The sequence below is a fragment of the Cetorhinus maximus genome, chromosome 23 (genome assembly GCF_964194155.1).
Source record: "Cetorhinus maximus chromosome 23, sCetMax3.hap1.1, whole genome shotgun sequence".
In the NCBI taxonomy this organism is placed as follows: Eukaryota; Metazoa; Chordata; class Chondrichthyes; order Lamniformes; family Cetorhinidae; genus Cetorhinus; species Cetorhinus maximus.
Genome location: NC_135901.1, coordinates 20,681,798 through 20,709,616, shown reverse-complemented (window position 1 = coordinate 20,709,616; position 27,819 = coordinate 20,681,798). Strand labels below are relative to the sequence as shown.

Sequence of the window (27,819 nt, the reverse complement as noted above, 5' to 3'; positions counted from 1 at the left end):
CTGGTGATGGAATTCATCCGGAAAATCTGGTAGGACTGAAGATCTGTCCCCCAGCCTGACACAAATGAAATACAGGACCTGCTTCAAGGAATGAAGTAGTCAAGCGCAAAGATGAGAATGGAGAACAAAATCGATACATCGATCAATCCATTCACTGATTACGTAATCAAAATATTCAGGCATTCAACTATCATTCATTTCTGCATCACTGCAGTGATCCCTCTTTTCCTTGGCAGACGATGTTGTGTTAATGTCACTGGATTAGTAATCTAGAGACCCAAGCTATTCTCCTGGGGGCTCGAATTCAAATCCCACAATGGCAGCAAGTGGAATTTAAATTCAACTGGAAGTCTGGGATTGAAAACTGGTCCCAGTGACGGGAACCGTGAAACTATCACCGATTGTGGAAAAAACTCATCTGGTTCACTCTTGCCCTTTAGGAAAGGAAATCTGCCACTGTACCTAGTCTGGCCTACAAGAGACTCCAGATTCACAGCACTATGGTGGGCTCTAACTGCACTCTGAAATGGCCTAGCCAGGCACTCAGTTCAAGGGCAATTAGGGGCAGGCAGCAAATGATGGCCTTTCCAGTGACTCTCACATCCCGTGAAAGAGTAAGGGGAAAAAACAAATCACACAAACACATATGTTTGTCTATTACAAAATGTGTCCTATCTCTGCTACCTCTCTGATAGTCTGTCTGTAATTCTTTCTATCCATCCATCCATCACAATATTATGGAGAGATCCTCCAATGAGCTATTGATGCTAACAGGGTGTCAGGGAAGCTGGAAAAGGTTTCTTTCCTGGGAGATTGAAACAGTTCACAAAGGTTCATAATTTTAAAAAATTAAACTGACTCCAGTGTTGTTGCTGGGTAGATTTGTTTATAAATAGGCCTTGTTGACAATGTTAAGGGTTTGAAGTTGGTTTGCAGCCAAGAGTCAGTACTGAAGAAACAGATCTTTGATTAACTGCACAAACCCCCAGATGCTTCCTGTAAATAACATTGGACATTCGAGCTTCCCTGACTGCAGCTGGCTGGCTTGCTGCCAAATGCTGTGTGGGGCAGATTAGCCTGGATATGAATGAACAAAATGGGATTGAGCCATTCAAACAATATTGCTTTCAGTCGCACACAAAAGAAACATTTGAAATGGTATTTCATCCAAGGAAATGTTTTAATGAATGCTGTGTTCACTATGAGATTAAACACGATCAAAAAATATTAAATTGACCATATACTATTTAATTTATATTATTTCCAAGCAAAAGTCCTTCCAGTTATTAAAGCCTGTTTATGAGGAACTTCATGAAGTGCGAGAGAGCGAAGTTGATTGTCCCAAGTCCCCAGTTTAATGAGATAAGTGGAATGGCAAAAATTAAAAAGAAATTTTTTTTTTTTAATTGCTGAATTGCCTTAAACCCGCAGCAATTCCTTGAATATTCTCAAAGTTGTGCACCTCATTTAACCTGAGGGGTCTCTTATTCCTGATTAACACCGTGCACTGTACAGTTTAATTTGTGCTGATTTCGATTATTTAACAGCCCCTCTCATAGCTCCCAATGAGTGGAGAAATTAACAGTTCATGACCCGCTTCAGTGGAAGATAAACCATTTATTCTTGTTGATATTGTGTAATATGCCGCAAAGTCCTGATATCCTGTGTTCCCAATACCAATGAATGGTAGACAGCCGGTGACCAATCAAATTAGCTGCAATGATTTGGATGCTGAAGGACAACTTTGCTGATCTCCGTGTCCGTTCTGATTCATTAACTTCTCGGTCAAAAGTTGATGTAAATTTACGTTTCTCTGTAAATTCACTGTTTAATTATCAGACAGGCGGGCTTCTTTTACCGCTAATTTTCACAGGGCTGTCTTGGGGTCGGGGCAGCTCGAGAAATGCAAGAAGGGACATTGTATAATGTGAGGAATTTCTTCTTATCTCTGGACCCAAATTTTACAGCGATAGCCACCCACACTGTAAATAGAATCACATTGTTCATCCCCCGCATTTAGTTACATAAATCAATAATAATTCCTATGACTGATGATAATTTATTGCTGTAATGCGATAGAGACCCAGAGTTGCTGCAAAACAGACTGACAGTCCCTTTATTCCCTGATAATGTGATGAAATCTTTTTAGATTCAACCCCTTGTGAAGTAGTGTAGAAATTAATGGACTTAATTTACAATTGAATTAGTTATTTTTATGGACAGATCTTCAACTGAAATTTCACCATTAGAACCAATGGATACATTACAATGAATCCATTCAGCCGAATATCCCGATACGGATAAAATGTCCACTTTTAACAATAACCTATTGTAAATATCTGAGTCCATTCTGTTGGGGATGTGGAAGGTGGGGCGTGGATCCAATCGCCGCCTCCACCAGGGAATCAACAGGTGACGCCTGGAAACCCGCCCCCTTCTGCCTGGTATTTAAATGCAGCTCACTGGGACCGGAATCCAACAGTCCGGGAGTTGGTTTGTTCACCGAGTCCTGGACAGAACAGTTTTCCCCAAATGACCAGAATGATGAGGTCGGCGATTTGTCTCAGTTTGTTGCTGACTTTCTTATCCCGTGAGTAGTTTTTATTGTCCAAGCCTCTCACTGTTACTGTCTCAGTGTCAGTCTCTCTCTGGAATGTTAGAGTCAGGAATCATTTCACCAGGATTAACGCTCGGGGTTTTTGATATATTTTTACAGGTGTCCAGTCGGAGGTTGTGTTGACTCAGCCAGAGGCAGAGACCGGGCGTCCCGGAGGCTCCCTGAGACTGACCTGTAAAACCAACGGCTTCGATCTTGGCAGCTACCACTTGTTCTGGGTCCGACAGGTTCCCGGACAGGGGCTGGAGTGGTTGCTTTATTACTATAGTTCATCGGACAACGGCTATGGCCCAGCAATTAAGAACCGATTTACTGCGTCCAAAGACACTTCAAGGAACATCTCCTTGACATGACGAACCTGAAGACTGAAGACACCGCCATCTATTACTGTGTAAGAGCGTCACAGCGAGAGGAACCAGGGCTGGACCTGAACAAGGACAGATCGAGAGAAACTCAACAACTTCCATCATAACCTGACGGTCAGTACTTGTTTTAAATGTAATATTAACTGTAATGGTCAGAACCAGACAACAAGCCGCTTCTGACAAAAGTAAAACAGCAAATTTAAAATTAAAACCTAACAAACCAATTGATATAATGGGCTGAGCTTTTGCTGTGTTTATATTTACTGTTAACAGTTTCCACAATTACAGGCCTGGATATCATGTTCATTTTAATATGGCTGATACTTGGAGGAGGGTCTCTGTTCATTGAGTTTTGTAAATTGCTGCATGAATTCTAAACTAGATCAGAAGTTAACGTCTATTTGAAGTGAATATTGAGAGGCAGCACTGAACAGAAAGTGGGTGCAGTTCTTGTGCGGGTGTATTTCACTGTGATATTACAGCAGCGGGTCACAGTGCTGTGCACAGCGACATCCTCATACAAAAACCTTGGAGAATGAGTTTATTTAAATTGGTGATCACTAACACAGCAGGAACGTCAAAGAAAATGAGAGTTAAATAAAATAATGGGCAGAGGTTTGCAAAAAGGTATAAGAGTCTTCAGCTTTATTAGAGTTGACGGACACGCTAAAACTGCACAGACGCTTTAAAAGAATTCCAATCATATTTATAAATATATTGACCGGCACAGGCTGAAATATCTCACTGATTCAATCCTAGGCGATTCGGAATCAGGTTTTTGGAAAGCGCAGTGAAGTTAAATCTCTGTATTTACAGTGAACAGCCTGCCGCAGTATTTGACATGGTGTGTCTCACTGTGATACACTAGGTGGCACAGCAGTTGCTGTCAATGCAAAAACTCCTCAGCACCAATTCAGTCTGCCTGGGCCAGTGCTCGCTTATACAATCCTGTTATATTTACAGTGAAGTATTATTTTTGTCCAACACTGCCCAAAAATCATGGTTTAAGATGGAAAAGCTGTGATAATTATTCAGTCATCAGTTGGTGATTTCAATAACATCTTCATGTGTTACTCTGTGAATGATAAAACATGAGGGTCATTGATGAATAGCTAAATATATCTACAAACACAAACATAATTTCGTGAAGATTCATCGTGACCTTACTTTGCCACTGACTGAGGAATATTTAAAATAATGTTGGATTTTTGTCTTTTTCGTGCAGGGACAGTTATTGTATGGCACAGCCCAGGGAGTGTAACACTGTGACGCTGAGGGCTACTGGGGACAAGGGACCATGGTGACGGTGACTGCAGGTAAGAGCCATGCACTGATTTGGTAATTGTTTTATTTGAGTCTTTGCTTTACATTTTTGTCTATTTTAATAATTTATTCGTTCACGGAAACGTGGGTTTGGTGGATTCTGTATAAAGATTTTTTTTTTACGATGTTTCATGTGATTCTGCTGAAATTGAGTTATTTAATTGCTCTGTGTCTTGATAAAACGTACTGCTGAGGGATTCAGTCCCTGGCTGTTGTAATTTGGTGTTTATCTGCTGAGGATGCTGTGTGGCCGAGTTACTTGAAATATCGAACGTTTGTTAAAACAGTTTGACGTTTCTGCAATGTTTAATCTCGGTGACATCTAATGGCTGCGGGTTTCACCGTCTACTGCACAAGGGTTTAAATAGGTCTGAAATCAAGCCCAATATGAACAAAATGTGCTTAAGTTTCAATGTTAATTTATTGAACATGTTCCGCCTACTCACAATGCTGTTGACATTATTCCATATTTCTGTTTAGTTTAATTATTCATTCATTTGGTGACGAGCGGATTGTCTGGATTCGATATTGAGATTTTCTTGCAATGTTACATTGGATTCTGTGGGAAGTGTTTGTAGAATTGAGTTGCTTCTCCATGAAACGGATTTCAGCCCCTCAGTGATGTGATTTTGGTGTTTTTCTCCTGAGGAGATTGTGTGTCTGGGTGACTTTGAACAAGTAGAATTTGTGATATGGTTTGGCGGTTCTGCATTGTTTCTGCATTGTTTAAACTCGGTGGTATTGAGAGGTTACATGTTTTGTAATTGAATGGAAACAGTCTACGCATTTGTATCTGCTTGAAGAACGATTGTAGGTAGAAAACAGAACGGTTTCAGGAATGGGGGAAAAGCGTTTAAAGATGCGTTAGAACTTTTTGTTTTTCTTTTAAGTGATAATTGCAGATTAAACTAAACCATGGATCATGACGCTCATTCAGAATATAATTCGTTCCTGCAATCAGAAACTACATAATTAACAAGTTTTCAAATTTTAGAGTAAAATTAATATAATTCAAACAATTATGAAGTGGTAATATTTCTCCATATTGACTGAACAGATTTCATATTAACCTAATTGATCATTAATCGCCTTTCACAATTCTGCTGTGCATTGCACACAATTAACATGAACGAGAACGTTATTAGGCTGGAAACATTTTGTGATTATGCATGAAAAATTTCAATAAGAATATACTGATTCTACAGAATTGTTCAGTTTCACAAGAGATTTTCAATTTTTTTTTTATATCCCTGATAACCTTTGCATTGATTTAAAGAGGAGTTTGACATTGCAGTTTGTCTGTCCGGTTATTACATTTTTCCTGTGCAGCCGTAACAATATTATTCCTTCAATGTCATTGGGATTTGGATAGCGAGATAATTATCACTGATCTAATCTTAAACTGTTTTCTGGGGGGGGGTGGAATTCGCTGGCAGTAAAGGAATTGTTCTCACATTTTTTTGAACTGTAGGAAGGTGCAGACTGAATATGAATAGAAATGGACAAGCAAGAATTGAAATTCGAACAGATTAATTTAATTGCAAACATTAATATTCGTTTTGAGTTTAATAACAACATCCTGTCTCCCATAGCCGTGCTGCACACAGGATAGAATTAGAGGAGAAGAATAGATTATATCTGAGGTTCATGCTTAATTCTTATTAAATATTAAATTGAAGAACAAAATCTGGAATCAATTTTCTGATTATATTCCAGTGGCACAGACGATCTCAATGAATTGTTCTCATCAAGTTTCATATTGATCAATTTGGTTCTTCTTTCAATGGACAGTATATTTAACAATTAAATTATAGGGATTATGATTTAGGAAGCACTTTTATTGATAATAAGTAACTGTCAGGAACATTTTTTACATATAGATTTGAGTTAAGACAAGTTTGCTTTAGCAAACAGATGACGTTACAGCTCATCGACAGTTAATGCGATGTGACCCCGGCCAGATTTGAAAAAAAATTAAAATATTCCACTCATAAATTCGACATATGAATTGCTCGATGAGAATAGATGGAATTTATGATTTCTCAATGCGTTCAGAAACGCGCATAGTTTACAATTTTGTACATGAAAATATAGCAGTAGAGGTAATAGTAAATAGTGATTAGATTTAAGTAAAATTGATATACTTGCCTGCATGTTACCATCTAGTAATTTGAAGTTTATTGTTTAACATTGTTTCAGTGTCAGTTGATTTAAATAAACCCCAATTATTTCACCACGCCCCAGGGAGAAATAAGTTTTCAATTATTGAAAACCATTTTAATTTTAATATTATAGTGTAGAAATCAGCTAACAAGAAAATGACAAGATAATTAACTTACAATAAAATATTAGTTCAACATAAATGATCTCCAACAATCAAGTATATAATGAATGCGAATCTCAAAGAGTGGAGAGAATTTTTAATTGTATCCAAAATGAATTTAGAAAAGAATACTTTTCTTACTCAGCTCAGCTCGATCAGATGTTTCGCTTCGATGATTTTATTGGTTCTATTTATACCTAAAATCAAATCAAATCAGCGGTTGATAGGTTTTCAATGTGAGTGTTTCCTGATTTGTTTAATTCTTACCCGGTCACTGAGTCTCTGTTACGGACACCAAATTACCCTGAATCTGTAATATTTGATGTGCTCATTTCATTCACTGTTTGGAGGTTTCAGACAGACAGGGAGAATTAGATGGACTTCAAAGGGAGTTTTGAAATGAAAATCAGATTAATTTCAAAGAAGTTATAGAATAATTGTAGTAAATTGAACATTGATTAATTAGAATCAAACAGCTTGACTGAAATGCACAGATTGAACAGATCTATCTGCTGGGAACTCGCTTGTTGCACCATTTGTGTCTGTTCTGTTTCTGTGCGCGTGGTCACTGTGCTGGGACCAGGAATCTTCCTGACTGGTTGTAAACCTTCTGGTTCGCTCTCCTGTATTTCAGGAAGTGCAATTTGATTTATTTCTTCAAAAAACTTGTATCTGTGAGAAATATGAAAGTTTGACTGACCAGGTGCCTCGGAAATGAGATACCCAACCCATTGTGACAGTCAGAAAGGACAATTCAGAAACGACAGTCAGACTGGAGATTTGGTCGATTTTAAACCAGTGATGTATCTGTCTTGGGAGTGTTCGGTTAGGCAATGCAGAGAGAGTTTAATTCTATTTTAATCCGTGCTGTAGCAGTCCTTGACCTATTTAATGAGACAGTTAGGAGGAAGAAATTAGTCTGTATCTTATTTTTAATCCTATCATAGGATGTTGGGGTCGCTGGCAAAGCCAGCATTTGTTGCCCATCCCTAATTACCCCTTGTGGAAGTGTTGAAATGCCGCCTCCTTGAATAGCTGCAGGTACACTCACAGTGCTGTTAGGTTGAGAGCTCCAGGATTTTGACCCATTGACAGTGAAGGAACGGCGATATAGTTCCAAGTCAGGATGGTGGGTGTATAGGAGGGGAACATACCGGTGGCGATGTTCCCAAGAACCTGCTGCCCTTGTCCTTCTAGTTAGGAGAGGTCGTGGGGGGTTTTGAAGTTGCTGTCGAAAGAGTCTTGGCGAGTTGCTGCAGTGCATTTTGTATATGGCACACACTGCTGTCACTGTGCGTCGGTGGGGAGGGAGTGAATGTTTAAGGTAGTGGATGGGGTACCAATTCTGTAGGCTGCTTTGTCCTGGATAGTATCGAGTTTCTTGGGTTTTTTTGAAATTTCAACCATTGAGGCAAGTGGAAACGATTCAATCCTAGTCCTGACTTGTGCCTTGTAGATGGGGAGTTGTCTTTGAGCGATAGGAGTTGAATTACTCGCCACAGAATTCCCAGCCTCTCACCAGCTCTTGCAGCCACAGCATTTATATGAAAAGCGGTTTGAACCCTCCCCTGGGCATATTTGATAGGACAATGTAGAGGGAGTTATATTTTCTATCAAACCGGTGCTGTACCTGACCCGGAGTGTTTGACAATTCAGTGGAGAATTGGCTTCCTGTTGAACCCCACCCTTGCAGTTGATGACAGGAGTGTTGTGGGGGAGGAGTGGGGGCTTTAATCCATATCTTAACTTGGCCTGTTCCTGACCTGAGAGTCTTCTCCCTGCAGAGGTCAAACAAACTGAATCAGCATCGAACTAACTGGCTGTGAGTCCTCGAACCAGATCTGTGAAAATTGTTCCATTGCTCGGTTGAAGTGACGCACGTTAATGGTTTTTAACAATATTCCTGGAGAGAACATGTATAAATGTTAATTAATTAATTACGTTTAAGCATTTTGAGTATCAGAAAATCATTCAATGCGAGTGACCTGAACTTGAGCACAATTTCAGAACAAACAGAATCAGGGAGTGACAGTGAGGCTCCAGAGAGCAGCGCCTGTTCTGATCTGCTCAGAGGCTGCGAGTTATTTAAACGACTTAAATGGACAATGACCAGGCTCCCGCTCCAAATAACCAGCCGCGGGGGATTTAGGGAAAAGGAGCCGCTATCGCTCCATCAAAAACGGAGTCATTGGATTGCCGCCTGCAGGGGGTGGAATGAATGACAGAAATGAGAGCATGAGGAGGACATTCGGCCCTTCGACCGTGCCCTCCATTCAGTAAGAACATGGCTGATCTACCTCGACACACTCAGTCTCTTTACCACACACCGTCACTCGTTCACTCTCTCTGTCACATACGCTTTCTCTCACACACATGCACACTCTCTCTCACATGCACTATTTCTGAAAGACACATACTCTCTCTTTCTCTCTCTTTCACACACAAACTCTCTTTAACATGCACACACTCTGTCTCTCACACATTGCCTCTCTCTTTCACTCACACTCACACAGACACTCACATTCTCTCATACACACACATTCGCACCTACACACAGTCACACACACGTGCACAGTACCTCTCTCACACACATGCACTCACCCTTTCTCACACATGCACTCTCACACACACAATCTCTCTCTCTCTCACACACACACACACGCACATCCACTCTCTCTCACATACATGCACCCTCTCTCCCACACAAATACACACTCACACATGCACACACTCTCCATTCTCTCTCTCACACACATACTGACACATCACACACTCTCTTTCTCACACACACACATCCTCATTCTCTCTCTCACGCACACACAGAAACACAAACACATTCCCTCTCAAACATACACAATCTGTTTCTCTCACACATGCACTCTCTCTCATTCTCTCTCTCTCACACACACACACTCTCTCTCCCTCTGACACACACCGTGGCTCTCTCTCGCACGCATTCTTTCTCTCACACTCTTTCTCTCCCACACACACACGTTCTCTCTCTCACACACTCTCTCTCACAGTCTTAATCTACCTATCACTCACATCCGTACAAACACTCTCCCTCTCTCTCTCTCCCCCCCTCGCACACACACATACATACACATCACACACTCTCTCTTACACATACACGCACATCCTCATTCTCTCTCTCTCACGCACACACAGAAGCACAAACACATTCCCCCTCAAACATACATACTCTGTTTCTCTCACACATGCACTCTCTCTCATTCTCTCTCTCTCTCTCTCACACACACACACACTCCCTCTCCCTCTCACACACACCATGGCACACTCTCTCTCTCACTCTTTCTCTCCCCACACAAACACGTTCTCTCTCTCACACACTCTTTCTCACACACTTATACTACTTTTCACTCACACCCATACAAACACTCTCCCTCTCTCTCTCTCTCACACACACACAGTCGCCCTCTCTCCCACACACGCACACACACACACTCTCTCTCTCTCCCTGTCTCACACACACTCTCTGACACACACACTCTCTCTCTCACGCACACTTACTCTCTCTCTCTCTCTCTCTCTCTCTCACACACACACACACACACACACACACACGCACACGCACAGGCAAACCTATAAAATTCTAACAGGACTAGGCAGGGTAGCTGCAGGAAGGATGTTCCCAATGGTGGGGGAGTCCAGAACCAGGGCTCACATTCTGAGGATATGGGGTAGGCCATTTAGGACTGAGATGAGGAGAACTTTCTTCACCCAGAGGGTGGTGAGCCTGTGGAATTCGTTACCACAGAAAGTAGTTGAGACCAAAACATTGTATTTTTTCAGGAAGGAGTCAGATATAGCTCTTGGGTCGAAATGGATCAAAGTGTCTGGGGAGAAAGCGGGATCAGGCTATTGAGTTGGATGGTCAGCCATGATCATAATGAATGGCGGAGCAGGCTCGAAGGGTCGAATGGCTTACTCCCGCTAATTAAGAAGGGTTGTAGAGATAAGCCAGAGAACTACAGGCCAGTAAGTCTCACGTCAGTGGTAGGGAAACGATTGGAGAAAATTCTGAAGGAGAGAATCCATCTCCACTTGGAGAGGCAAGGTTTGATCAGGGATAGTCAGCATGACTTTGTCAGAGGAGATGTCATGCCTGACAAATTTGATCGAATTTTTTGAGGAGGCGACCAGGTGTGTAGATGAGGGCAGTGCAGTTGATGTAGTTTATATGGATTTCAGCAAAGCATTTGACAAGGTCCCACATGGGAGACTTATAAAGAAGGGAAAGGCACATGGGATACAGGGTAATTTGATAAGGTGGATTCAAAATTGGCTTACCTGTAGGAGGCAGAGAGTGATGACAGAAGGATGCTTTAGTGACTAGAAACCAGTGTCCAGTGGCGTACCACAGGGACCTGTGCTGGGTCCCCTATTATTTGTCATTTATATAAATGACATAGATGAGTATGTGGGGGGTGGGATTAGTAAGTATTAGTAAGTTTGCAGATGACACAAAGATTGGCCGGGTGGTTAACAGTGAGGTTGAGTGTCTTGGGCTGCAGGAAGATATAGACAGGATAGTCAAATGGGCAGATAAGTGGCAGATGGAATTTAACCCTGAAAGGTGTGAGGTGATACACTTTGGAAGGAGTAATCTGACAAGGAAGTATTCAATGAACGGCATGGCACTAGGAAGTTCTGAGGAACAAAGGGACCTTGGCGTGTGTGTCCATAGATCTCTGCAGACAGAAGGGCATGTTAGTGGGGTGGTGAAAGAGGCATATAGGACACTGGCCTTTATCAATCGAGGCATAGATTACAAAAGTAGGGAGGTCATGTTGGATTTGTATAAAATCTTAGTGAGGCCACAGCAGGAGAACTGTGTGCAGTTCTGGTCGCCACATCATAGGAAGGATGTGATTGCACTGGAGAGGATGCAGAGGAGATTCACCAGGATGTTGCCTGGGATGAAACATTTAAGTTATGAAGAGAGGTTGGATAGACTTGGGTTGTTTTCGTTGGAGCAGAGAAGATTGAGGGTCGACCTGATCGAGGTGTACAAAATTATGAGGGGCATGGACAGGGTGGATAGGGAGCAACAGTTCCCCTTAGTTGATGGGTCAGTCACAAGGGGACATACGTTCAAGGTGAGAGGCAGGAGGATTCGGGGGGTGTGAGGAAAACCTTTTTTACCCAGAGGGTGATGACAGTCTGGAATGCACTGCCTTAGAGGGTGGTGGAGGCGGGTTGCCTCACATCCTTTAAAAAGTACCGGATGAGCACTTGGAACGTCATAACATTCAAGGCTATGGGCCAAGTGCTGGTCAATGAGATTAGGTAAGTAGGTCAGGTGTTTCTCACGTGTCGGTGCAGACTCGATGGGCCGAAGGGCCTCTTCTGCACTGTGTGATTCTGTGTGATTCTGTGCTCCGAGTTTCTATGTTTCTGTGTAAATGCATGCACACTCTCTCTCACGCACACACATACACACATTCTCACACACAGCAGTGGGCTGAAAATATTACTTGCAGAATAAAATCCGTTAAGCTGCGTGCATGTTCATTGTTCCATTTCTGAGGACCTGTTGTGTAAAATTAAATTACACAGGTGACATCACTAAAAATGTGGAGAATTTCCATGTGTTGAACCAACCACAAAGAAACAAGAAAAAGGGAAGGATGTGACGGAGACCACGGCCGCCTGGATCCCCAATACTGGTGCACACTTGGTGCAAAATGCCTGCACGGCCCATCCTGGTTTTGCTGTAACCTTCCCCTCCAGCCCCCTCAGTCTGCCTATTTGTGCACTGACATGGGTTTCTCAAAGAAAGGCATCGGCATTAAAGCAGCTGGCCAGAGATCTACACTGCTGCCTGACTTAACACAGCCGGTGTTACTGAAAGCTGATCAATATAGAGAATCAGGACAGGATCGATGGAGAGGAAGAGGAGGAGGTGGAGGTGGTGGAGCCGAATGGAGGAGCCCCCAGCTCGGCTGTGGGCAACAAGCAACGGAAAGCTGAGCCGGAGCGGAAAATCATCCAGAGAAACATCGCCTTGATGAGCGTCCTGCACTTGGGCACCCTCACAACCCACAATCACTCACCCTCACTCCCTCACCCACCCTCACTCACTCACCCTCACTCACCACCCACCCTCACTCACTCACCCTCACTCGGGCACCCTCATTCACGCACCCTCACTCACGCACCCTCACCCACCCTCACTCACTCACCCACCCTCACTTATCCTCACTCACTCACCCACCTTCATTCACGCTCATTTATTCACCACCAGTTGCTCATTCACCCTCACTCACGGACCCTCACTCACTCACCCTTACACACCCAGCCTCATTCACACTCATTCACCCACTCTCACTCCGCCATCCTCACTCATCCACCCTCACTTACCCTCACTCAAATTCACTCACCCGCCCATCCTCACTCACCTACGTTCACTCACACTCAATAACTCATCCATCCACGCACCCTCACACACCCACTCACGCTCACTCACATACCCAACCTCACATAACCACCAACCCTCACTCACCCACTCATATACCCTCATTCAATCACCCACCCTCACTCACTCATCCACCCTCACTCACCCACATTCAGACACCCACCCACGCTCACTCACCACCCACCCTCACTTATTCCTTCATTCACCCACGCAACCTCACACACTCAGCCACCCACCCTCATTCTGTTACTCAGCTACCTTCACTCTGTCAATCATGCACACACTCACTCACACGATCACTTTTCCTAAATCGGTGTGTGGGAGGGCGAGAACTATGCGGGGAATGCAGTCCTGGAAGCGAGGACTGAGGCCTAGATCTGTCGGAAAGTGGAGCATGGCCGAGGGAGGTCGAGCGTCGGTGGGAAGGCAGAAAGGCGGGGTTAAAGGGCAGAGAGGCGGGGGGAAAGCGCATAGAGCCGGGGAAAGGGCAGGGAGGCGGGGGGTGGAAGGGCAAAGAGTAGGGGGAAAGGTCAAAGAGCCGGACGAAAGCACAGAGACCTCTGGAGTAAGGGCAGAGAGCTGAGGGAAAAATGACAGAGAGCTGTGGGAGAAAGGGCAGAGAGAGGGGGGGAGAGGGCAGAGAGGCAGGAGGGGGGATAGGGAAGAGAGGACGGGGGGCAGGGGGGGAAAGGGCAGAGAGGCGAGGTGGAAGGGCAGAGAGGCGGGGAGCAGAAGGGCAGGGAGGCGGAGGGGGGACAGGGCAGGGGGGCGGGGGGGTGGGACGGGCAGACAGGCGGGAGAAAGGGCAGAGGGCCGTCGGGGAAAGGGCGGAGAGGCAGAGAGGAGGGGGGAAGAGCAGAGAGGTGGGGGGGGAAAGGGCAGAGATCCGGTGAGTGGTGAAGGGCAAAGAGGCGGATGAAAGTGCAGAGAGCCGGGCTTTAGCGGGGAGAGCTGGGCGAAAGCAATTGCGAGCCCAGGCCCCAGATGCCCTGGACCCCACTCTCTCTATCTCTCCCTCTCTCTCTCTCTCCCTCATTGTCTCTCCCCCTCCTGAAATCCTTTCCATTCCCGGGGAAAGACACTCAGTGCCTGGGATAGAAGGGAGACAATGTCTCTGTGCGCTTCCCCCCGGCTCCCTGCGCCTTTCTCAAGCGGGTGTTCGCTGACCCTCCAATTACAACCTGTTTGTCCCCCACTTCTACTGCTGATAGGCCCACTGGTCAGCCTATCAGCAGCTAACGGGGTAGGAGGGGCTGTGATTGGAGGGGCAGCTGGGATAGAAGCGGAGAATAGGCGGGAATGTGGAGTTAATGCCACAATCAGATCAGCCATGATCGTATTGAATGATGGAGGAGGCTCGAAAGGCCGAGTGGCCTACTCCTGCTCCTAATCCGCATGTTCATATGTACATACGATTGGAAAATGTCGTAATTACTGTAACCGGTATTCAATTTAGAGTTCTATGGTCATTATATAGTTACCGTTACAAAGGTACTTTCGAAGGGTCGTTGCTATTCTTTGTTTTTGAGGGGACGTGGAGAGGGGAGGGGGCATCAGTCAATTTGAACAGAGCCAATTTCCAAACTGCAATGATATAAATAACGGGAGAACTTCTCTAACACCAAGTGCTGTTGATTGAGAAATAACTGGTGGCCGAAATAATTGGGAAAATCTTCTGCTCATCCATTTTAACCCAATGAAAGGTACGTCATTCAGATGACATCAGAATGTTCTCTTTTAGTAATGGGATAGAGGCGGAAAAAGAGGTGTGGGTTTCTAAAGAGGGAACCGACAGGTAAGGGTCACCAAATGATGGAAATAATAAATGAACAAATGTGGATTTGGGTTTTAGTTGGAATATATTAGGATATGTTTATAGTTATAGTCAAATTTTGAGTTGTTTGGTTACTTAATGATCACAAATCAGAGTCTAACTTGTTCAATCGGCCATTCTTTCCCAGCAACACCGTCTTCGCCCACTCTCTACAGCCTGGTCTCCCCCTGTCAGCAACACAACACCGACGGCTCCGTCACCTACGGCTGTTTGGCGACAGACTACTCCCCAGAAATCACCAGCCTAACTTGGAAGAAAGATGGGCAGCCGATCACCACTGGATTTAAGACTTACCCGTCAGTGAGAAACCAGAAGGGAACCTACACCCTGAGCAGCCAGCTAACCATCACCGAGTCAGAGGGGGGATGCAGCAAAATCAAGTGTGAGGTTCAATACAGCGGCTCAGACAAGAGCATTGGAATGCAATGTAAGTGTTGGGGAACCTGTGAGAAACAGAAAGGCTGTGATTAACCTGTATAGGGCCTTGGTTATAACGCATTTATCGTACTCTGCAAAGTTCTGATCCCTGGAAAATCCAGGTTAGTGCCTATTAACGGAAAATGCCTGTTAAAATATACGAACTCATTGTATTTGTTATCAATTTGTTCTGCAAGAAATGTCTAACCTGTGTTTTTTGAAGGTGCTGGACCTGTCTTCCCTCCAACTGTTCTCCTCACCGTGAGTACCCGGGAAGAAATCACAACCAACAAATTTGCAACCGCCGTCTGTTCAATCATCGATTTCCGTCCAAGTTCAATGACCGTGAAGTGGCTGAAGAATGGACAACCCATGGATTCAGGAATTGTCACCTCTCCCGCCTTTGAAATAAACGGGAACTTCTCGGCGATCAGTCGGCTGAAAGTCTCTGCTGGGGAGTGGTTCACCGACGCGGCCTATACCTGTCAGGTCACTCATCTAGGGGTCACCCAAAGTCGAAACGCCACCAAGTGTGAGGGTAAGAAATAAAAACGGAGGAATCAATAGAGCATTCTGCACTCCGATGTTAATCAAATCTGTAATTTATTAAAGTTGGTAACAGCTTCGGGATAGAGTGCTGGAAAGTGCATCCACCTTATTTATAAAACAGCTTTCAGTCCTGCATTCCAAGGCCCAGGAATGATGTATTTGTATTGGGACTGGGGCAACGCAGATTCATTAGAATGTTACCGGGGCTGAAGGACTTAAATTATGAGAACAATTTACACAGACCAAGCTGGTTTTGCATTGTGTAAAGAAGATTAAAGACGATAGTTAGAGGTTGATGTGTCGAAGGTGATATATTCTCCTTTAGAGAGTGAAGACTGAATACTGCTGTCCTGATTCTGAACGTGAAACTTTGGTTGATTTTCATTTCTGTTTCACAGAACATTCCCAATGCAGTGATCCCACAATTACTCTACTGTCACCGCCAATAGAACAGGTTTTACTGGAGGCGACGGTGACATTAACCTGCATCGTTTTTCATGCCCCTTATGGAGTCCTCGTGTCCTGGACCCAAGAAAAGAAGCCTTTGAAATCAGAGATTGCCGTCCAACCGGGAGAGGATCACAACAGCGTGGTCAGCAACGTAAACATCTCGACATAAGCCTGGCTGAGTGGGGCTGAGTTCTACTGCGTGGTGAGCAATCAGGATCTGCCGACTCCTTTAAGAAGTTCCATCCACAAGGAACCAGGTGAGCGGTGAGATTGAAGCAATAAGTGAATCATTGTGTGAGGGTGAATATTTAGTATTCAGTGTATTAAGGTCCACTCCGATTGGTAATTCCACTAAATAAATGCTCTGGGCCTGTAGACTTCAAGGGGGAAATTGATAAGTAGATGAATGAACAATGAATTGAAGGCTGTGCTATTGCGTTTAGATGAAGTAATGTGGGAGTAGCCTGCTGTGGAGCTTAAACACCAACACAGACCAGTTGGGCCGAATGGCCTGTTTCTGTGCTGTAAACTTTGAGAAACTTTCTAGTCCAACCCCACAGGTTCTTGGGGAAAAAGGACTGTGTCCACCTCTGCTCCGAGCTGGGAAACCGGACAGATCCAAAGTGTTTTATTTATTAATTCATGGGATGTGCCAGCGTTTATTGCCCATCCCTAGTTGCCCTTCAGAAGGTGGCGGTGTGCTGCCTTCCTGAACCGCTGTAGTCCATGTGGTGCATGTACACCGACAGTGCTGTTAGGGAGGGAGTTCCAGGATTTTGACTCAGCAACAGTGAAGCAACAGCGATATATTTCCAAGAGGTAGATAATAAAAACGTTTAATATTCAACACAAAACACATTTCTCTCATATCTAATCAGAGGTTTCATTGTCTCCGAAGTTTATTGACATTTATTGTACATTTTCTGCAGTTAAAAATCCGCGGGAACCGTCCGTGTCTGTCCTCCTGCCCTCGGCAGAAGATGTCTCCGCTCAGAGATTCATCTCCCTGAGCTGCTTTGTGAGAGGTTTCTCCCCCCGAGAGATCTTCGTCAAGTGGACCGTCAATGACAAACCAGTGAATCCCGGGAACTACAAGAACACCGAGGTGGTGGCGGAGAACGGCAATAGCTCCTTTTTCATGTACAGCCTGTTATCCATTGCAGCGGAGGAGTGGGCCAGCGGCGCTTCTTACTCCTGTGTGGTGGGACATGAAGCGATCCCCTTGAAGATCATCAACAGAACAGTTGATAAATCCAGCGGTAAACCAAGTTTAGTGAACATTTCCCTTGCACTGATGGACACCGTTAATTCATGTCAATGAGAATCTCTCGGTTACATTTCAAACTTCAATAAAAAAAATAAAGCCTTTTCCTCCAAAAGTGATTTAAAAACACAAGCGTTTAATTAATGTTGTTTTCCACTTTTGCTAATGTTAGACCTGTTCAGTTAAAATCAGATATTTACAGCGCTCAGGCCCAAGTCTTGTACACCCAGTGCTCCCAGCTCAGATACACCCTGGGTTAGAGACAGAGTTAAGCTCATTCATTACAGGATTCTGCAAAATAACTTCACCAACTCTCCTCCCGCTGAGGAGAAATCTGACAATTTCCCATTTCCAGCAAACATACACAGCACATTTAGATGTCAGTGTTCCTGCTTCTCTTATTGTCCATCCCTTTAAAATGGATGTCAGCTTTAAACTGCTGCACCACACCCACTGGGAACTGAAGTGAGGGTCACACAGAAACATGTCCCAACAATCCCTCATCAGAAAGCGGGGAAAGGGAAATTGTTAACCCACTGTACCCTCACTTCCCCAACAGAGGGAGGGGGAGGGGGGAAATTGTTAACACACTGTACCCCCACTTCCCCAACAGAGAGCGGGGGGGAGGGAAATTGTTAACCCACTGTACCCCCACTTCCCCAACGGTGGAATGGGGAGGGTAATTAGTTAACCCGCTGTACCCCCACTTCCCCAACAGAGGGAGGGGGAGGGTAATTAGTTAACCCGCTGTACCCCCACTTCCCCAACAGATGGAGGGGGCGGGTAATTAGTTAACCGGCTGTACCCCCACTTCCCTAACAGAGGGAGGGGGAGGGTAATTAGTTAAGCCGCTGTTCCCCCACTTCCCCAACAGCAAGAGCTGAAAGGGAAATTAACCCATTCTACCCTCACTTGCCCAACATGAAGATGAGGAACATCATTAGTTAAGCCAGTGTACCTTACAGAAAGGGAAATTGCTTAGCCGACCAGACAAAATGAAAATACTACCTCACAGGTTTCCCATTCCCCGAGCCAAGAGTTTGGAACAGAACGGGGTTCCACTGTAAGGACTCAGTTCCCAACAGTACAAGTCGGCTTCTAGCTTACTGTCCGCAGGCCCTAACTTCCGTCATACTAAAAATGTAAAATTTGTATTTATGCAACATAATTTTTAAAGTTTTAATACTCTTGATCCTATCATCCTCATTCTAACATTGATTTCTTATGATCCAAATCTAAACTGGTGATTGAATCCTCCCTGACTATTTCATGGTTCCTCCCAGAATTTTAGGAGGCACATCGTTGAATTTTTGCATTCGTTCACCTGATGTCACCTTACATTTCACAGAAAATATACACAGAAAGTTGTGAATATTCTCCATAATTCATACCTTCATGATCAGACTGGTTATTGATATCCAGTGAAACATGGAACAAGAGTGAAAATACACACAACTGACAAAACCATATACAACTGACAAAACACACAAACACACAACCACACACACACACACAAACACACAACCACACACACACAAATGCACAGACACACAAACACACACACAACACACAAATGCACAGACACACAAACACGCAAACACACACAACACACAAATGCACAGACACACAAACACACACACAGGCACACATATATACATAAACACATATACAAATATGCACACACATATACATACATGCAAATGCACAAACACATACGTACATATGCACACATGTATAAATTCACACACAAACACATGTGCACATACACAAACAGACACAAATGCAATCAAATAAAACCAGGCAAGCAGGCTCACACAAGTACACGAAATATAAATGCAACGGTTGACATGTGTATTAGCACACATTAATGATGACAGAAATATAGACATAAAGACACACACTATCATACACATTAGCACACTTGCATGGACACAGATAGACACATAGTAATGGATTACACACAAACACATAGATAAACAGACAGTAATACATTCACAGGCGCACATGTTGACACAAATATTAACATACTCATACACACGAAAACACGAATATTAGCACATATGGGGACATAAACACACATCAATACATAGTTGTAAATATCCATCAACATACTGCACATTAACACACACACACAGAGACACACTCATGAAGACACAAACATTCAGATACTGACACACACGTGGAGCCAAAAGGACACATTAACACGCATATTAGCAGACAGGAACGCATAAACACACATTAACACAGGAATTCACAAATAAACAAATACATCAATACATACACACAATAACACACTCTTACATACACATTGACAGAAAACAAAGTATACATGCAGGCGCGGGCATACAAATGCACAAGTCATTGGCGCTTGAACATACACATTAACACTCATACACGCATATGGACACACAAACAAACCGTGATGCAAAGCACGAGATACTCATGCAGACATACACAAAAGCTAAAGCACAAATAAAAACTCAAAGCCGTTGAAGAAAGTATAATTCAACCGTTCTTTTATAACGGACATATCCTCCGGCAATTCTCCCCATTATAAAATGACCCGAAGTACGCTGAAACAATGTTCTTACTGAGAAACTGATTTAATTTAACGACGCACCAAACAAATAAACAAACAAGATGGAAACTCACATCCAAGCTTTTAAAAAGCAATGTTCACTGTTTCCAAATAAGTATCTCAGTGAACCTCCCTCGATACCCATCATAATATCCGCCAATAATAGATCGTACGAAATTGTTCGAAAATGAACTGATATTGGAGAAAAGTTGCCATATTTTCTGACACGAACAGTACGAGGAATGTAAAGGAAGAACAGCTGTGAAGATAGTTACAGAGATTTCTTTGAGTGTCACGAACTTGACAGTAGATATACATTGAACATTAAATAAGAGAATACATTAATACCTTGAGAAAGAGAAAGGAGAACATAAAAAAAATGATGGATTAATAAGCAATCTAATTATATTTCGGGCGCTATATCCCCGTAGATTCCACAGACCGCATCTGGATTGAAGACTCTGAGGATGATAACGGCAATATCTGGACAACCGCTTCCACATTCATCATCCTGTTCTTCCTGAGCATGTGCTACAGCACTGCCGTAACTCTGGTGAAGGTGAGAAGATTCAATCCTCTCACACCTCAAACTGACAGGAGCAGTTTGAAAAATCTCTCAATGCTTCATTGATTAAAACTTCAACATAAATGTCCCAGATCTTAAACATCTGCTTCATTATGTCATCCTCTTTTACAGACCAAGTGATCGGTTGAAACTTGGACACTGTAGATTTTCCTCAGCTCTTTATTGAGATCTCTGTATTCCGAATTTAAAATATAACCTTCTGGTGGCTCTAAAAAGAAAACACCTTCAGTTTATGTTTCCAAATTTGTAACTGAGACAATCATGGACGGTATTTCTGGTTTCCTGCTTGAAATGTTCGAGATAACTTTGGCTGTGTTGCAATTGTAGCTTATAATTTCCCTGTAGTTTGAATTCCCTGTGTAAATAAGTAACTTTTTTCATTCCTCATTCACAATTATTCCCTTCCCTTTATGTTGAGCTCCTGTTTTCTCTTTCTGGTGGCTGTTACAGTTGTACATACAGTTGGCAGCTCAGATGGAATGTGTTCTGTTCTGAATGTGACGCTCATATTCATTTCAGTTAACTTTAAAATAACCTGTTCTGTAAAATGTTCTCTGAAATTGTTAATAAATCATTAATGTGAAACGAAATATGGTGTTGACGAAATCCTTTCTCCAAGGCCCATCGATACCACTCCACTTTCCCTATTATACGGTGTGTTCCCCCCCCACACCCACCCCCCACCCACCCCCCACCACCACTTTCCCAGACAGGTATTTTTCAGCAGTACTGTCAGTGAAAGCCACCCAGCGGCTGATTGGTATTAATACAACTTTCCCTCTGCCTTATTATGGCAAACTCCAGAGCGAGGGGAGTCTTGGTGATTTCAGTCATATTCTGGTATGTCACAGTCATATGTCAGCTTATTGTAAACAGCAGGACTCTGCTTCATCAGCGGCCGATGCAGGGCAGTACATGGAGAAAGAAAGCTTCCTTTACACTGTCCCATCAAACACTCCCAGGGTCTGTGCAGCAGGGGTTAGATAGAGAATAAAAGTTTTTTTCCATTTATCCTTTAATGAAATGTGAGTGTCGCTGGCAAGGCCGGCCCAACATCCCGGCTTCTGAGGCCATTTCAGAGAGCAGTTAAGTCACATTGCTGTGGACCTGGAATCACATGTCAGCCAGGCCGGGTAAGGAGGGCAGATTCCCTTCATTAAAGGACAGTAGTGAAGCAGTTGGGTTTTTACGACAATCGGTGATAGTTGTCATGGTCACCATTACTGAGTCCAGTTTTCAATTCCAGATTTTATGAATTGAATTCACATTCCAGCAGCTGCCATGTTGGGATTTGAACCCAAGCCCCCAGAACATTCGCCTGGACTCTCTGTACCTTGTCCAATTAAACACTCACAAGGCAGAGACGTCACAAACCACCTTCTCAAGGCAATTAGGGATGGGCAATAAATGCTGGCCCAGACAGCCACTCACACATCGTATAAATGAATAACAAAAAATACATATATACCGTACATGGAACATTTGGTACAAACCCAGGGATGTTTCCTAGAGGCTGGGGCTGATCTGACAAAGACACATTTTCAAGCAGTAATCCTGCAAGTTATTACCACAGTTTGGGGTTTAATAGGAACACCAGAGAGCATAATCGTGGAAATTCCCAGGCCATGCGGCCTGCCTGATGCAACAAACTACTGAACTCACAGAACATCACCCCAGGGATCCTCTCCCCCCTGCTCCATTCCCTTCTGATACCATCCTCATGAACTCACTGACCATCACCCCAGGGATCCTCTCTCCCTGCTCCATTCCCTATGATACCATCTCTCTGAACTCACTGAACATCACCCCAGGGATCCTCTCCCCCCTGCTCCATTCCCTTCTGATACCATCCTCATGAACTCACTGACCATCACCCCAGGGATCCTCTCTCCCTGCTCCATTCCCTATGATACCATCTCTCTGAACTCACTGAACATCACCCCAGCGATCCTCTCTCACTGCTCCATTCCCTCTGATACCATCCTCCTGAACTCACTGACCATCACCCCAGGGATTCTCTCCCCCTGCTACATTCCCTCTGATACCATCCTCCTGAACTCGCTGACCATCACCCCAGGGATCCTCTCTCCCTGCTCCATTCCCCCTGATATCATCCTCCTGAACTCACTGACCATCACCCCAGGGACCCTCTCTCCCTGCTCCATTCCCTTCTGATACCATCCTCCTGAACTCACGGGACATCACCCCAGGGATCCTCTCTCCCTGTTCCAGGACGCCCTAGCCCCTTTGCACTCCAGATTTCTGAATTCTCTCCCCATTTAGAAAATAGTCCATGCCTCTATTCTTCCTACCAAAGTGCATGACCTCACACATCCCCACGTTGTATTCCATCTGCCACTTCTTTGCCCATTCTCCTAACCTTTCCAAATCCTTCTGCAGCCTCCCCGCCTCCTCAATACTCCCTGTCCCTCCACCTATCTTTATATCATCTGCAAACTTAGCCAGGATGCCCTCAGTTCCTTCATCTAGATCATTAATGTATAAAGTGAAAAGTTGTGGTCCCAACACTGACCCTTGTGGAACTCCACTAGTCAGCGGCCGCCATCCTGAGAAGGACCCCCTTATCCCCACTCTCTGCCTCCTGCCAGGCAGCCAATCTTCTATCCATGCTAGTACCTTTCCTCTAACACCATGGGCTCTTATCTTACTGAGCAGTCCAAGTAGATAACATCCATTGGCTCTCCTTTGTCTAACCTACTCGTTACCTCCTCAAAGAATTCTAACAGATTTGTCAGGCATGACCTCCCCTGCTGACATTGCCCTTTTTTATCATGCACTTCCAAGTATTCTGAAATCTCATCCTTAATAATGGACTCTAAAATCTTACCAACGACCGAGGTCAGGCTAATCCGCCTGTAATTTCCCGTCTTTTGCCACACTCCCTTCTTAAACCGGGGGGGTTACATTAGCGATTTTCCAGTTCTCTGGGACCCTCCCTGACTCCAGTGATTCCTGAAAGATCACTACTAACGCCTCCACTATCTCTTCAGCTATCTCCTTCAGAACTCTGGGGTGTAATCCATCTGGTCCAGGTGATTTATCCACCTTCAGACCTTTCAGTTTTCCTAGCACCTTCTTGGTAATGGCCACCATACTCACCTCTGCCCCCCGACTCTCTTAAACTTTGGGGTTGTTACTCGTGTCTTCCACCATGAAGACTGATGCAAAGTACCTATTCAGTTCCTCCGCCATTTCTTTGTTCCCCACTACTCCTTCTCCAGCGTCATTTTCCAGCGGCCCAATGTTCACTTTTTCCCCTCTCTTACCCTTTATATTTCTAAAAAAAACCTCTTGCAATCTTCTTTTATATTACTGGCTAGTTTACCCTCATATTTAATCTTCTCCCTCCTTATTTCTTTTTTAGTTGTCCTCTGTTGGTCTTTGTAGGCTTCCCAATCCCCTGGCTTCCCACTGCTCTTCGCCGCATTGTATGCTTCTCTTTAGCTTTTATGCTTTCCCTGACTTCCCTTGTCAGCCATAGTTGCCTCGCCCTCCCTTTAGTATGTTTCTTCTTCCTAGGGATGAATTTTTGCTGTGTCTCCCAAATTACTCCATGAAACTCCTGCCATTGCTCCTCTACTGTCTTTCCTGCTAGGCTCATCTCCCAGTCAATTCTGGCCAGCTCATCCCTCGTGCCTCTGTAGTTGCCTTTATTCAACTGTAATACCATTACATCTGATTCCAGCTTTTTCCTCTCAAATTGCAGGGTACATTCTATCATTTTATGGTCACTTCCTCCTAAGGGTTCCTTCACCTTAAGCTCCCTTATCAAACCTACCTCATTACACATCACTAAATCTAGAATTGCCTGTTCCCTAGTGGGCTCCACCACAAGCTACTCCAAGAAGCCATCTCGTAGACATTCCACAAATTCCTTTTCTTGGGGTCCACTACCAACTTGATTTTCCCAGTCTACCTACATATTGAAATCCCCCATGATCACTGTAACCTTGCCTTTCTTACACGCCTCTTCTATCTCCTGGTGTATCTTGTGCCACACATCCTGACTACTATTCGGAGGCCTGTACATAACTCCCATTATGGGTTTTTTACCTTTGCAGTTCCTCAACTCTACCCACACAGATTCTAGATCATCTGACCCTACGTCATTTCTTGCTATCGATTTAATTTCATTTCTTACTAACAAAGCAACCCCACCCCCTCTGCCAACCTGCCTATCTTTTCGATAGCATGTATATCCTTGGATATTTAGCTCCCAGTCCTAATCCCCCTTGCAGCCATGTCTCCGTGATGCCCACCACATCATACCTGCCAATTTCAATCTGCGCCACAAGCTCATTTACCTATGATTAATATGTTTTTATTGTGTTGATTGCATTATTATTGTAACTGTTTCCCTTTTTGTACCGTTTCCTTATATTGATTCTGAGATTATTTTAATACCAGTTATCTTGATACCAGTTGTGTAACTTCCACAAATTAAATGGAACTTCACACAGTGCAATGGTGTGCTCCAGTTCTCTTAATATATTCAGAGAATGAATTTCTATTCGCAGCGTTGAATCCTATATTTCTCATGAATTGGATGTATGTACGCAGTTGAACTATTTTTATTCTCATTGTGTTTGAAATTACTATTTAAACGCCTGTTTGTGTGAGAACATACTGGACAACAGATGGCTGACAAAGTTTGGGGAATATTTTCATCAGATCAAAGCGCACAATCCGGAACTGTGACGGCAATGGAAGTAGGAAGGGAGGAGGGTGAGGAAGAGACTTATGTCATTGCAGGATGATGTCAAACCACCAACTTTTCTGTTAATGTCGGAACGCACTCACCACTTATGCCACAAAGACGAGGTACAGCAAAGGAATCAAGGGCTATAGGGATCGGCTGAGAAATTGGTGTTGAGGCCCAGGATCCTCCGTGATCTTATGAAGTAGCTGAGCAGGCTCGAGGGGCCTTTTGGCAGACTCCTGGTCTGATTGCTTATGTTCTCATTCAGTGCCGATACCGGTCACGACGATGACTAGCTGCATGGACCGTGGTAGTGTAGCCGAGCGGTCTAAGTCGCTGGACTTAAATTCCAGTCTCTAACGGGAAGTGTTTTCGAATCCCACCACTGCCAGACGATCATGTTGGGGACTTCGTGCAAATCGCTTCCGGCGGATTGGAGGCTGCTAAAATTTATAGCAGGAAAGTGAGCTGTGTTTCCGATTGGTCGGAATCCCGAGGAGAGAAAATGTGAATATAAATTACAGGACGGCTGGGAAAAGGCCGGCATTGTGAGGCGAGTTGAGTTGCTCTTCCAAATAACCAACAGGAACATGACGGGCCGAATGATCTCCTCCTCTTCTGTAATCAATCTGTGATTTTATATGACCCCTATTTCTGCAGGTGAAAGCGGAGTAATTAAGGTGATGGATTGTCCCCACCCAGGGTCCCATCCTGCCAACTACACTTCTCCTCATTCCTGATTTTAACCAGGTGTCCACAGATACAGGATTGATTATCTGTTCAATGGAATAAAAAACACAGCCAAACACTTTGGTTTTTTCCTATTGCCATTCATCTACAAGCATTTAAGGAATTTGCTGTCGGATTTGTGAAAACAAAACTTAGCCAATTTGTGATATCTTTGTTTTCTGAGTGTTTGCCTATCCTTGGGTATCTGCCATTCTCGGTCTTATATGTATGTGTGTGTTCCTGTGTGTGTGTCAATGCGCTTCAGTTCCCCACTTTTACCAATCAAAACTTTATTTATATTAGTTGAGTAGCTTCATATTAAAATCGTACAAACAAAAAAGAGCAGCTTTAAAACATGCAAGAGGGGAATTCCGGCTCTATTTGTTTTTGAATGGAGACTGCTCAGCGCCTAAGTGCCCGTATGTTACAAAGTGGGGGATGGTTGACATTTACACTGAGCAACATTAAAACAGACAGAAACCGAGTCCTTGTGGTCGAGGAGTTAAGGCAATGGACACACCGAGAGAATGAATTTGTAAATACAAATAGTCCGAACTGAAATCCCTCAGACCATAGGAACTGTTTCTACTGCGGTCATACCTCAGAAGGAACAGGAAAATGAAAGTTCAATCCCAAATGTTATAATCACCTGGAAAGGCTGAACAGTCTGAAGCTCTTTACTCTAGAAAAGGGAAGGCTGAACGCTGGCCTTATGGAAATGGAATGCTTTGTCCCTGTTTTGTCAAGGATTCTACCTGCTGAATCTGATCAAACAAATAATGAAAAGTTTAGAAACATAGAAAGAAATGTTTACATTGAGGTGTAGTTCTTAAGATCACATTTTGTCATTTGCTGGATCAGCATTTTTGTCGAACTGTCTCTGTCATTAAATTACAATACTGACTACACTTCAAAAGCATTCCATCGGCTGTACAGCACTTTCTGTTGCCCTGAGTTCGTGAAAGGCTCTGTTTAAACGTAAGTCTTTTATTCTCTGCTTCTTTTCCGTCTTTCAATCTAAGCTATCAATGGTGAAGTGTATCTGTTCCTTGCAGTGTCGAGCTAACTCTCTGTCTCTATCTGTCTCTCTTTGTCTCCGTATATCTGCTTTCGCCCTCACAGTCTCTCTGTCTCGGTCTCCTTTACCTCTTTGCAAAGTGTAAAATTCTGAGACAGTTTGAGAGTGTTCATGGTGAGAGGCTGTTTTCCCCCTGGCTGGAGCGCCGAGAACTGGGCTCACCTTCTGCGGATAATGTGTCAGCCATTTAGGACTGAGATGAGGAGACATTTCTTCATTCAAAGGGTTGTGAATCTTTGGAGTACTGTATCCCAGACATCTGCAGATCGTCAGTCGGTGAGTACATTGAAGGTTAAGATGGATAGATTTTTCGATGCTGCAGAAATAAAGGGTTAGCGCGATGGGGTAGAAAATTGGTGTCGAGGCTGGGGATCCACCATGATCTAAGCAAGTGGTGGAGCAGGTTCGAGGCGCCTGAAGGCTGCTTCCTGCTCTTTTCCTTCTGTCTATATTTCAATGGAAATACCAGGTAAGGTAAAGGGCGCCCATTATGTTAACGTGGCCGAGCGGTCTAAAATGGTGTGTTATAAACTACCCTTTCGTTGTG

General features: G+C 43.9%; 1 protein-coding gene and 1 gene segment (V, D, J or C); one reads left to right on the top strand and one right to left on the bottom strand.

Annotated features, from left to right (window-relative positions):
- LOC144697342 (uncharacterized) overlaps nucleotides 1-27,819 on the bottom strand; it is a 427,355-nt gene that overhangs the window by 344,776 nt on the left and 54,760 nt on the right. The window lies entirely within an intron of this gene.
- Nucleotides 15,769-21,270, top strand: LOC144697611 (Ig heavy chain C region, membrane-bound form-like). The segment is given in 5 exon segments: nucleotides 15,769-15,856; nucleotides 16,266-16,574; nucleotides 17,247-17,576; nucleotides 20,591-20,718; nucleotides 20,857-21,270. Coding segments are annotated over 3 exon segments (258 nt in total).